At 41.1% G+C, this 14075-nt stretch overlaps 1 protein-coding gene across 2 annotated transcripts in view; it reads right to left on the bottom strand.

Moving 5' to 3' along the window:
* abcc2 (ATP binding cassette subfamily C member 2) overlaps positions 1-14075 on the bottom strand; it is a 45652-nt gene extending 31577 nt beyond the window's left edge. The window contains exons 1-10 of one of the 2 annotated variants that reach the window (XM_079843138.1): positions 14028-14075; positions 13712-13937; positions 8938-9108; positions 6978-7121; positions 6739-6879; positions 2423-2545; positions 2284-2339; positions 1987-2209; positions 677-852; positions 176-353 (exon numbers count right to left, since the gene is read on the bottom strand). In XM_079843138.1, coding sequence (XP_079699264.1) covers positions 176-353; positions 677-852; positions 1987-2209; positions 2284-2339; positions 2423-2545; positions 6739-6879; positions 6978-7121; positions 8938-9108; positions 13712-13753 — 1254 coding nt within the window. In that variant the 5' untranslated portion in view covers positions 13754-13937; positions 14028-14075. Of the gene's footprint in view, positions 1-175; positions 354-676; positions 853-1986; positions 2210-2283; positions 2340-2422; positions 2546-6738; positions 6880-6977; positions 7122-8937; positions 9109-13711 lie in introns of both variants that reach the window. The other variant, XM_079843137.1, reaches the window with a different exon arrangement.

Below are 14075 nucleotides of genomic sequence, written 5' to 3'. Positions count from 1 at the left end.
TGTCCAACCACATGAGGGTCAGTCATAAATGACACAATTTACATTTTTGGGTGAACTAACCCTTTAAGTTTACTGAAATAAACTATTTTAATTAAATTCAACATAACCCAATTACGTGGAACCTGTTGACATAAAAAATTAAGTAAAACCCACGCATCATTTTTTTTGAGCTTACCTTCTTATAAACAGCTGCCATGATAGCTGTGCGCACTTTCATACCCAGGATAAAACATCTCTGGAAATACTGCTGCAGAATTACAGACTGTAAAAACGCCACGACCACGAGCAGCACAGCGTACAGGTAGCCCGTCCATGCATAGCTGGATTTGTCCTGAGTGAAGGCTATCATTAACCTGTGACAAACCACATCATATTGGTCCCACAGTCTCACAAAGAACCAATAACTGATAGCAAAACAAATGTGTTTTATTGGTTAGCGAACGTTAAAGGGAACCTTCCATTGTATCATTCTTCAAACGTTACTGGAACGTTACTTTTGAATGTTCTCTGAACGTTCAGAGACAAGTAGCAACATTTAAAATGGACATCCAACGTTATGTTTGTTCAACGTTCTTAGAGTGTTTTCTGGTCTTTTTGCAGACCATAAAGTCCCAGTCTGAAGACCAGCAACAACATAAAAAAAGTCTGGTGGTACAAGAAAAGATGCAGAACTTACTTGAGAAGTTGTGGGCTTGCGAACGCCAGCAGATCCTGTATGAGTTTGAAGAGCGCCGACTCGATGAGCACACCTCTGAAGGTTTTAACAATGGTGGGAATCAGCCAGGACTGAGGATATTCAGATTCAGAATCCTTCTTCGCCTTCTTTTTGTCTTTCTTTTTTCCTGTCTCCTCCTTATAAGGAATATTGTGAGTGCATCAGTCAGTGTTTGGTCCTCAGATTCAGTTTGTTTTGACAGATTATGGTCACGTTATGATGATGATCGGCTTGGCCAATCAAACTGCACCGTACATTTATAAAATCATACTAAAGAAACTTAATACAAATATAGCTGCAAGCAACAATACCAGGGCCAAGCGCAAAGAAGAAGACAAGACATACCAAAAGTGTCAGTGTCAGATAAACGACAGCAATGAGCAATTAATCACATTTTAAGATGATTTTAGGCAAAATGGCCATACTTGGATTTTTCCATCCAATACACTGCATCTAATTTGCATACATTATTATGCAAATTAGATGCAGTGTATTGGATGGAAAAATCCAAGTGCAATTCTTGATGCAACATGTAATGAAAATAGAAGTGTAATAATGGGAGTAATAATTGGCAACATCTTCATAACAATATCTAATATTTCGAATATTGATATGTCATTTCTTTCCCTATTCACTTGTTGTGTCTCCAAACGGCTGATAATCATGATTTAAGTCCTGGCGTCCTCTATAGTGGACATTTATGAAATCAATGCCCTGTTTTGTAACAGAAAGTCATATTTTGATTAGAAACCCCGTAACATTTTCCTGAGATGTTGATTTATAACAAACAATTTGAAAATTAATCCGATTTAAATTATAATTACAAAATATTTCCATAAGAGTGCTAAACATTAATGTCAGCCGTTTTTAAAGACCAAGAAGTTGTTGTTGTTGTCAAGTCAAGTTAACTTTATTTATAAAGCGCTTTTAACACTGCAGATTGTTTCAAAGCAGCTTTACAGTGTTAAACAGCAAAATAATGCAACATAATTTTATTCAGCCGTTCTGGAGAAAAAGCCGATGTCATCAGTTCCTTTCAATTATCATACAGTGACAGTGTGGGCTTTAGATCAATAATTAGATCAGTAATTTAGTTTGTTAATTAGATTTATTTCTATGTTTAGTTGAAAAAAAAATTTTTTAGTTGTCCTGGGGAAACCTCCAAACATTTGGTATAATATTAAATGTTTGAACCCAAACCATAACTTAAGTATTTTTTTAAAGTTGGTCCAAAGTATTGATGTTTTTTTGACGGACACAGATGCTCTTACCATAACGAGAACATCCTGACTGACTCCTTTGGCCAAGCCGTTCAGATGCTCATCCCCAGAGCGCCGCTTGCTCTGCTTCTTCTGCAGGACGCTGCGAGCTTTCTTCAGCTCTTTGCTCATTATGTCCTCAAACTGCTGACAGATGGCATGAGTGGAGTCTTTATCGTTCAGATCCCACATGTCCTCCTGAACCAGAGGCTTCTTATAACCTTTGAACACCATGCTGGGAAAAGACACGGGTATTAACAATGCAGAAGAACAACAGCAGAACTAAAAAAATCTAAAATCAAGGTCCACCTGTTAAACCAGTTAAAGGTGATCCTGCTGAGAAACGTGGCTTTAGCTTCGGGATTCTGAGGAGAACGACAGAACATGCATTAGAAAATATACGTTTATTGCAAGCGGCATTACAAGCGACATTTCTCACATGCTGTACCTTATGTGAAACTTGTTTAACTTGAGGTGAAAGGTCAGCGAGGGCTGATAAGACCAGAGCGATGAGCTGCAGTCCGAAGCTGATGTAGAAGAGGCAGAACCGCGGGACATCGGACACTGCATCCTGAGGGAAAACACGGACGACATTACAACCATGAGCCTATTAATGAACAACGTCTGACAGCATCTGTCAATATTAATATCAATATTCATGTCAATTTACTCTTTCAAAGTGGCTTAACAGAAATTCATAATGTTTATGTTTGAGAGCTGGACGGTACAAACGGCCAACCAGTAAATATTGTGTGTGTATGAAGGTAAAGATGAACTTAGTGAGCATTTTGTGGTGATATTGAAGTTGCAAAGCGTCCAACTTATAACTTTTCTAACGACTAGTACATGATTGACCCTGTAAAGCCTGACATATCAAATAATAGTCAGAAAAATCTTCTTTTTTTTGGAAGTATATATTGAAAAAAAGTAAAGACGTCGTTAAAATAGTAATGTGACTCCAGTGGTTCAGCCTTAATGTTTTGAAGCCACGAGAATACTTTAGGGCGCAAGAACAAAAATAACGACTTTATTCAACAATTTCTTCTGGACTCTTCCGCTGTTGACAGCGTTTTCGAGTTGTACGCCAGAACGCCGGCTCGTTATTGGCTAGCTCCTGCGTCAGCATCACACACGTGAGCAACGTCGGCCAATGGAAAGCCAGCGTTCTGGCGTAGAACTCGGAAGCTTTGCACTGTTTACGTCAACAGCGCTAGTGGTTTTCCAAAGTTACTACACTGCAAAAAAAGCTTTTCTTACTTAGTATTTTTGTCTTGTTTTGAGTCCAAATATCTAAACAATCTTACATTAAGAAGCATTTACTAGACAAATAAAAATTACTGTCTTGTTTTGGGGGAAAATAACTCAAAATTAAAGGAGTTTTTGCTTAAAATTAGCAAAATAATCTGCCAATGGGGTAAGAAAAATAATCTTAATTCAAACAGAAAACAAGATTATTTTGCTTACCCCATTGGCAGATTATTTTGCTTATTTTAAGCAAAAACTCCCTTAATTTTGAGTTTATTATATGCATAACCTTATGTCCTAATATTGTGTTGGTCCCCCTTTTGCTGACCCGTTGAGGCATGGACTCCACTAGACCCCTGAAGGTGTGCTGTGGTATCTGCTTAGATAGGTGGAGTCAAAGTCACATCCACATGATGGAGGACCCAAGCTTTCCCAGCAGAACATTGCCCAAAGCATCACTGCCTCCGCCTTCTTCCCATAATGCACCTGGTGCCATGTGTTCCCCAGGTGAGCCACACACACACACACACACACACCCGGCCATCCACTGATGTAGAAGAACACGTGATCATCAGACCAGGCCTCCTTCTTCCATTGCTCCGTGGTCCAGTTCTGATGCTCACGGGCCACTGTTGGTGCTTTGGGTGGGGTCAGGGGTCAGGGGTCAGCATGGGCACTGGTCAGCGGCTGAGCCGCCCCATACACAACAAACTGAGATGCTCTGTGTATTCTGAGCCCTTTCTATCAGAACCAGCATTAACTTCTGGAGCAGTTTGAGCTCCAGCAGCTCGTCTGTTTGATTAACCACACGGGCATCAATGAGCCTCGGCCGCCCATGACCCTGTGGCCGGTTCTCTACTGGTCCTTCATGACCCTGTGGCCGGTTCTCCACTGGTCCTCCGTGACCCTGTGGCCGGTTCTCCACTGGTCCTTCATGACCCTGTGGCCGGTTCTCCACTGGTCCTTCATGACCCTGTGGCCGGTTCTCTACTGGTCCTCCATGACCCTGTGGCCGGTTCTCTACTGGTCCTTCATGACCCTGTGGCCGGTTCTCCACTGGTCCTTCATGACCCTGTGGCCGGTTCTCCACTGGTCCTCCATGACCCTGTGGCCGGTTCTCCACTGGTCCTCCGTGACCCTGTGGCCGGTTCTCCACTGGTCCTTCATGACCCTGTGGCCGGTTCTCTACTGGTCCTCCATGACCCTGTGGCCGGTTCTCCACTGGTCCTCCATGACCCTGTGGCCGGTTCTCCACTGGTCCTTCATGACCCTGTGGCCGGTTCTCCACTGGTCCTCCATGACCCTGTGGCCGGTTCTCCACTGGTCCTCCGTGACCCTGTGGCCGGTTCTCCACTGGTCCTTCATGACCCTGTGGCCGGTTCTCTACTGGTCCTCCATGACCCTGTGGCCGGTTCTCCACTGGTCCTCCATGACCCTGTGGCCGGTTCTCCACTGGTCCTTCATGACCCTGTGGCCGGTTCTCCACTGGTCCTCCTTGACCCTGTGGCTGGTTCTCCACTGGTCCTCCATGACCCTGTGGCCAGTTCTCCACTGGTCCTCCATGACCCTGTGGCTGGTTCTCCACTGGTCCTCCATGACCCTGTGGCTGGTTCTCCACTGGTCCTCCATGACCCTGTGGCCGGTTCTCCACTGGTCCTTCATGACCCTGTGGTCGGTTCTCCACTGGTCCTTCATGACCCTGTGGCCGGTTCTCCACTGGTCCTCCATGACCCTGTGGCTGGTTCTCCACTGGTCCTCCATGACCCTGTGGCTGGTTCTCCACTGGTCCTCCATGACCCTGTGGCCGGTTCTCCACTGGTCCTTCATGACCCTGTGGCCGGTTCTCCACTGGTCCTTCATGACTCTGTGGCCGGTTCTCCACTGGTCCTTCATGACCCTGTGGCCGGTTCTCCACTGGTCCTTCATGACTCTGTGGCCGGTTCTCCACTGGTCCTTCATGACCCTGTGGCCGGTTCTCCACTGGTCCTTCATGACCCTGTGGCCGGTTCTCCACTGGTCCTCCATGACCCTGTGGCCAGTTCTCCACTGGTCCTCCATGACCCTGTGGCCGGTTCTCCACTGGTCCTTCATGACCCTGTGGCCGGTTCTCCACTGGTCCTCCTTGACCCTGTGGCTGGTTCTCCACTGGTCCTCCATGACCCTGTGGCCAGTTCTCCACTGGTCCTCCATGACCCTGTGGCTGGTTCTCCACTGGTCCTCCATGACCCTGTGGCTGGTTCTCCACTGGTCCTCCATGACCCTGTGGCCGGTTCTCCACTGGTCCTTCATGACCCTGTGGTCGGTTCTCCACTGGTCCTTCATGACCCTGTGGCCGGTTCTCCACTGGTCCTCCATGACCCTGTGGCTGGTTCTCCACTGGTCCTCCATGACCCTGTGGCTGGTTCTCCACTGGTCCTTCATGACCCTGTGGCCGGTTCTCCACTGGTCCTTCATGACCCTGTAGCCGGTTCTCCACTGGTCCTTCATGACCCTGTGGCCGGTTCTCCACTGGTCCTTCATGACCCTGTGGTCGGTTCTCCACTGGTCCTTCATGACCCTGTGGCCGGTTCTCCACTGGTCCTCCATGACCCTGTGGCCGGTTCTCCACTGGTCCTTCATGACCCTGTGGTCGGTTCTCCACTGGTCCTTCATGACCCTGTGGCCGGTTCTCCACTGGTTCTTCATGACCCTGTGGCTGGTTCTCCACTGGTCCTTCATGACCCTGTGGCCGGTTCTCCACTGGTCCTCCATGACCCTGTAGCCGGTTCTCCACTGGTCCTTCATGACCCTGTGGCCGGTTCTCCACTGGTCCTTCATGACCCTGTGGCCGGTTCTCCACTGGTCCTTCATGACCCTGTAGCCGGTTCTCCACTGGTCCAGACCGGGAACACCCCACAAGAGCTGCAGTTTTGGAGATGCTCTGACCCAGTCTTCTAGCCGTCACAATCTGGCCCTTGTCAAACTCACTCAAATCCTTACGCTTGCCCATTTTTCCTGCTTCTAACACATCAACTCTGAGGACAAAATGTTCACTTGCTGTCTAATATATCCCACCCACTAACAGAGATCATCAGTGTTGGATGGAGGGTGTTAATGTCAGGTTAGGTTCAGGGTTAGTAATAATGTTAGCTGTGATGCTGCTCATTGTCCTGTCCGTACAGTGTGTCTGTGTGTGTGTGTGTGTGTGTGTGTGTGTGTGTGTGTGTGTGTGTGTGTGTGTGTGTGTGTGTGTGTGTGTGTGTGTGTGTGTGTGTGTGTCTGTGTGTGTGTGTGTGTGTGTGTGTGTGTGTGTGTGTGTGTGTGTGTGTGTGTGTGTGTGTGTGTGTGTGTGTGTGTGTGTCTGTGTGTGTGTGTGTGTGTGTGTGTGTGTGTGTGTGTGTGTGTGTGTGTGTGTGTGTGTGTGTGTGTGTGTGTGTGTGTGTGTGTCTGTGTGTGTGTGTGTGTGTGTGTGTGTGTGTGTGTGTGTGTGTGTGTGTGTGTGTGTGTGTGTGTGTGTGTGTGGGCGAGTGTTTCCTGTACCTGTCCCAGCGCTTCCCTCAGTAACGTCTGGAACTGGAAGACGGCACACAGCACCTGAAGCAGCCAGAACAGGAAGAGGCTTCCTGAGTCCACAGACTTCACCCTGCGCCGCATGGACTCCTGGCACAGCATCACCACCACCTACACACACACACACACACACACACACACCGCTCATGAACACCACAGAGGATGATCCAGCTCTGCAGGCGTTCACTGACACACACACACACACATACCCATGACACAGCGAACAGCACAGGGTTGGTGTAGAACACCGCTGGGTGTTTCTGCGCGGAGGACTCACTCGACGGCCCATAATCCTCACCCAGAGTCAGAGCTAACTCCGCGATCGCCGTCAGAAACAGCAGGCCAGCCACAATCTGAGGACGCAGATCAAGAGGATGAACCAAACAAACCAAACCTTTAAGGTAACACTTTATAATAACTACACGCCATGAAGCATTAGTTAAAGGGTTAGTTCACCCAAAAATTCATTCATCAAGGTCTTAGATTGGTTAGATGGCCAAATGTAGTTTGTAGTTCTGCATCAGCTCTCTCTCTTTCGTAATGACTGACGTGGCCTCGCCCACTTTGTCACGTGTTCGCGGGGGCAGTGTTTGTTAATAGCAGGTGTTTATGATGTCACCAACTCGGGAAGAAGCTTGTTGGAGTCCAAACCGGCCGTTTTTGTAGGCAATAAACTGCCATAACTTTAAAAGACAATATCTCCGTTTGCATTGAACTTTCAGCGCTGTAACTTTGCAGATACTGTTTATGCTCAAGCAGCAACATTACACACTAACTAAAGTTAAAAAAGGGAAATCGCATGCAACCACCCCTTTAACAAAGGATATATAAAGGCTCAGTTCTCTAATGTTTTAAAGTTAGTACTGTTTGGACAATGCAAAATATTTGATTATATTATTATTGTTTTATCTAAATTTTATTTGTTGTATTTTGGCACTCCTGTACTTTTTATTCAGCAATGTTTACATTTTACAGAAATTTATTTTTATATCAGATTGCAGAGGCTTAGTTTCATTTGACTGCAGTTATGATTTCTGGCGGTCTACAGGAATATTATTTTCTATGACATTAAAGAGGTTTAATTTGATATTAAGTTACTAGTTGTATAGTCTCCATTTTGATTTTGAAAAAATATTTCCTCTGTGTTGTGTTTGTTTCCTTTTTTATGTTCAGAAGAGAACTGAGCATTTATATCTCCTTTGTAAAAGCTTTACTCATAAATCATCCTCACTTTAAAATACTAACAACTACTAAATGTTTTATAACTTCCTGAATTAATCATGAATTACAGTATGAATACATTTTAAAAAAGCGTTTATTAACACAATGAGTAACTATTACTATATATATATATATATATATATATATATATATATATATATATATATATATATATATATATATATATATATATATATATATATATATATATATATATATATATATATATATATATATATATATATATATATATATATATATATATGTCTAAATAATAAAATGTATAAATGTACATTTAAATAGTTTATTAATCATTTACTTACACTTTCTAAATGATCTGATGAACCACTGACAACTCCTAAATAACTGGTTGTAAATAATGTAATACTTGATTTAGAAAAGATAAATTGATCATTATAAAGTATGAAAATACAATTATTAAACACATTATAGATAATACTTATAAATCAAGAATAAAGCATTCATAGCTGTATTGGTAACACTTTACATTAAGGTTCATTAGTTAACTACATTAGTTAACTAATGAACGAATAATGAACTGCACTTATAAAGCGTTTATTAATCTTTGTTCATGTTCATTTCAACATTTACTAACACATTATTAAAATCTTTCTAACATTAGTTAATGCACTGTGAACTAACATGAACAAACCATGAACAGCTGGATTTATATTAACTAACGTTAACAAAGATTAACTAAAACTGAACAGAGGTGTTGTTCATAATTAGTTAATATTAACTAATGCTAACTAATACATCCTTATTGTAAAGTGTTACCATTATGATAAACTGCCTATTAATGCTTTATAAATGATGAATTAACTATGTACTAATGCTTAATTAATGCTTCATAGTGTGTAGTTATTATAAAGTGTTACGGCATTGAATGTCTTTGACTGAATGCTGAAGTCTGCTGTGGTTTTTCACCTGTTTGCTGATGTAGAGTCGCGAGGCCGGAGCTTTGTCAGATTTCTTACAGAAGCTGGAGAAGTGGAAGGGTGCGCAGATCCAGAGGAGGGCGAGAGGAAGCCACACCAGCACAGTCCTCTCCACACACAGCGGCAGATCCGGGTCCTCACGCTGCAGGAACGAGGCATTCTACACACACACACACACACACACACACACACACACACACACACACACACACACACACACACACACACACACACACACACACACACACACACACACACACACACACACACACACACACACACACACACACACACACACACACACACACACACACACACACACACACACACACACACACACACACACACACACACACACACACACAAGGAAAGTGTGACACCATTGGCTGGAGCTCAACTCAGAGCAGAAGTCAGCATGTTAAAAATTTTCTGGCTAATCCAAGCTTTATAATAGCAGTAATAGTTGCTCTGTTTTTGAAGTCCATGAAAAGTGCATCTGTCCATCATATAACTGCTCCACGCGGCTCTGGGGTGTTAATAAAGGCCTTCTGAAACGAATCGATGCGTTTGTGTAAGAAAAATATCCATATTTAAAAATGTATTAAATTTTTTTCTATGGCTCTGCATCAGCCGCGCCATAACTTCCGGCGAATAAGGTCAAAATACCAGAGCAATCATAGATATATACATAGATTCCTCATTAGTGCCTGCGGATCGGTCGAATGAGGAATCTACGTATATATATATATATCTATGATCACGGCAGTATTTTGACCTTATTCGCCGGAAGTTATGGCGCTGGGAATACTAGATGACATTCATCTGATAAGAGGTAAAAACATAACAAATACTGTTGGGTTTCTCACAGACGCTGCAGATACGAGGCATTCTGACACACACACACACACACACACACACACACACAATGAAAGCGTGACGCCATTGGCTGGAGCTCAACTCAGAGCAGAAGTCAGCATGAGGAGTGTGTCAGATGTCAATCATTACACACTGAAAACACTGCATGACTCAACAGATTTTATTAGCAAATGTGATTTTGAGTTTTACTATTATCTACTTCACGAACTGCAGAGCTGACGTGAATTCGTCCGGGTTTTGTCCGTCACACACGTTTACTAACTGAAAGTATAACAGTAAGGATGCTGGGTAAACATCTGGACGTACATACATATCACATTCTGTCTATAGCACCATCACATCATGTGACCCTGGAGCGCAACAGCATATCTGGGGCAATAGCCAACAATACATACGGGTCAAAATTATACAGTTTTCTTTTATGCCAAAAATCATTAGGATATTAAGATCATGTTCCATGAAGATATTAAGTAAATCTCCTACTGTAAATATATCATAAACGTATTATTAGTAGTAATGTGCATTGCTAAGGACTTCATTTGGACAACTTTAAAGGAGATTTTCTCAATATTTAGATTTTTTTGCACCCTCAGATTCCAGATCTCGGCCAAATATTGTCCTATCAAAACAATCCATACATTTACATTTACATTTACATTTCTGCATTTAGCAGACGCTTTTATCCAAAGCGACTTACAACTTGGGAGTACAGGAATAAATAATTACATCAATGATGATTATTTATTCAGCTTTCAGATGATCTATAACTCTCTATAATAAATCAAAAAGTACCCGTATGACTGGTTTTGTGGTCCAAGGTCACAATTCAGCTGAATCAAGTTAATTCAATAAACTGATCCAAATATGTATATCTAATTATAGCAAGTTATGATTAATTATTCATATTTCACTTTTGAGGACATTTGTCAGTGCAGTCATACTCTAATGAGAGTTAGTTGACATGTGGCTTCAAAGTGACTTAATAAAATACTTAAAGGAATAGTTCACCAAAAAATTTAAATTAGCCCATGATTTACTCTCTCTCAAGTCATCCGAGGTGTGTATGACATTCTTCTTTCAGACAAATATTACAAATGTTCTGGCTAATCCAAGCATTATAATAGCAGTAATAGTGGCTCTGTTTTTGAAGTCCATAAAAAGTGCATCTGTGCGTCATATAACTGCTCCACGCGGCTCTGGGGTGTTAATAAAGGCCTTCTGAAGCGAATCGATGCGTTTGTGTAAGAAAAATATCCATATTTAAACATTTATTTCATTTTTTCTATGGCTCTGCATCAGCGAATAAGGTCAAAATACCAGAGCAATCATAGATATATACATAGATTCCTCATTAGTGCCTGCGGATCGGTCGAATGAGGCATCTACGTATATATATCTATGATCGCGGCAGTATTTTGACCTTATTCACCGGAAGTTATGGCGCTGGGAATACTAGATGACATTCGTCTGATAAGAGGTAAAAAAATAACAAATACTGTTGGGTTTATCGCAGAAACAGATGGTTTGGTGTCTTCAGACATCAGTGTGTCGCCGCGAGCCGCAGGTTTAATAAGGATTCGTATGTCTGTGTGTTTTTACTCTCATTGCTCTCATCCTCTAAAATATCCCCATTGACATCATTATAAGACTATCACACTGTTAAACATCTTCATTTGTGTTCTCCTGAAGAAACAAACACACCTACATCTCTGATGCCCTGGGGGTCAGCAGATACACATAAACATTTCGTTTTTGGGTGAACTATCCCTTTAAGGGCTCTTTCACACCTTTCTTGTTTGGTCCAGATTTTTGGACATTTCAGTTTGATCTGAATCAAAATTGACAGGTGTGAACCCTCGCCCTGAAAACAGCAGGTGTTCCCGCGGTCCAGACCAAACGTCTGGAGACCAAAAGAGGTCGTCTCGGATCAAACTGAACAAAGGTTCGGTTGGTTTCTAGTGTGAAAGCATTTTCTGTATGGTTCAGACTTTCAGAGCATTTACAGGAAGTTCATGTTTATGTTTAAATATTAAAATGTTATTTTTACATTTCATCTCGGCTATATTGATTATGAAAAGCGCAAAGATGCGCAATATGGCAGAAGACAAGAAATGATTTTGACCACTTCATTACGTTTTGTAGAAAGCCTTTCTTTAAAGTAAATTTGTTTTGTATAAATTGTATCTTAACTTTAATCAATGTTTCATCAGCCAATCGCCTGGATTTAATAAATAAGAAGCAAATATAGCAGACAATAATCGTGATATGAAGGCGCCGGCGCGATCACTTGCATTGCTCTTGAATACGTCTCATAAATAAACCCAAACTCAGAAGCGACTTGCCTCACATATCCAGATTTCATATGATATTTACATCTCAGTTTCAGAAAAATGATTCTTATGACTGGTTTTGTGGCCCAGGGTCACGTGTGTTTTGAAGATGAACGAAAATTGTATGGGGTTGGCGAGTCTTTTATGATTTTTCTTCTGGTTTTGTGGTCCTGGGTCACACCTGCTCACAAAGGCTCATGAATCTGATTCATGTAAAATTATGAAATATTCCTCCAGTGTAGATCAGCTGTTCTCTGTGTGAATATACAGTGAAGTGTCATTTATTCCTGTGAACAAATCATCATTCCTCCAGTCTTCAGTGTCACATGATCCTTCTCTAATCATTTTCATATGATTTGATGATCAACACACATTTATGATTATTATCAGTGTTGAAAACAGTCGTGCTGCTTCATTTTTTTATAACATGATACTTTTACAGGAATCACTGATGAATTAATAGTTAAAGAGAACAACATTTATTCAAAATTTCTAACATTATAAATGTCTTTACTATCACTTTTTATAACTTTGACACATCCTTGCTGAATACAAGTATTAATTTCTGTCAAAATACTGACTCTTAGACTTTTGAACAGTAGTGTTTATGGTTACAAAACATTTATAGTTTAGTTATGTTTTTTTTTTACTTATATTAAACAGCCCAACTGTCTCCAACATTAATAATAAATCAGCATATTAGAATGATTTCTGAAGGATCAGGAATTTTCTTTCTTTCATTAATTTCCGTCACCAGATTCATTATTTGATTCTTTCTGTCTTTCTTGTCACACTTATATATATTTTTTGCATAATCTGCTTCCAATAATAACTTCAAAATCATGTGTGAGTCTGCTAAACTTAATACATGGACATGTAAGCTATTAGTCTATAATATTTCATTTAAAAAATAAAATCACTTTCATTTAAACAACGTTAATTTGCAATAAGTTTGTCTAATTAAACTCAGTGTTCATTTAGTTGAATTTTTTGTCATGTACTTTTGTCAATCACCTGGTTTTCTTTTAATATCGCTATTTAGGTTTAATTTAGTTTTATTTCCACTTTATTATTTGAGTGCTTGAACTTCAACGTATTTCATTTCATTATAACATTTCTATTATTTGTTTAGTTCAAGTTTTTTCGACTTAAATTTTATTTGATTTAAGCTTCGTTTCAATGATTAGAAATGATTTTTAATAGTTAACGATAATAACCCTGTTCATTACGTTTTTATTTAAAATTTTATTAATTCTAGTTTAATGTTTAGTCATTTCATTATGTGCTTTTGTCTATGTATTAGCTTTTTTATATTGCTCATTTAGGGGTGATTAATTTATATTTCAAGTTTTATTTCGAGTGTTTCAACTTAAATAAAGAACTTATGTCAGTTGTAGTGGAAAACAGAGAATCTTTTAAACAAATGAAAAACGTTTCATTAGTACATGTTGAGTAGAAGCATGTCCCAGCACCATCGCTTGACTTGAGCAGGTTTATATCATGGATTCTGTCCGTATAATCCTTTAGGAACCTGTAGATTAGAGAACCCAGACTCACCCAGAAGACGGAGCCGCAGTATTTCTCTAGAGCCGCAGACATGTCTCTTCCATCCCTCTGAGCAGCAGCACACACAGCTGATGCTTCTCTTCCACAAACACTGATTCTCTCAGCGCTGGAGTTGCGAGTCTTACGTGTCACATAAACTCCAGCCGATCTGTGTTAATCTGGCTAACCTGAGGTCTTATAGTCTTCTGAGAGATGTCACCCACACCGGCTCTTCTGTCTGTTGTTACACATAAACATGAGCTTAACCTTTCCCCACTTGTTGAAAAAGAAACAGCCCAGAGATTACTATTCAGTTTTCATTACTCACCCGTCTAAAGTCCAGATGCACAGGGTTATGTAGCCTACATGTGAGTAG

This window comes from Gobio gobio (genome assembly GCF_949357685.1).
Source record: "Gobio gobio genome assembly, chromosome: 18".
NCBI classification, from domain to species: domain Eukaryota; kingdom Metazoa; phylum Chordata; class Actinopteri; order Cypriniformes; family Gobionidae; genus Gobio; species Gobio gobio.
Note: the sequence above shows the minus strand (reverse complement) of the source record. Positions and strands in the feature narration are given on the sequence as shown.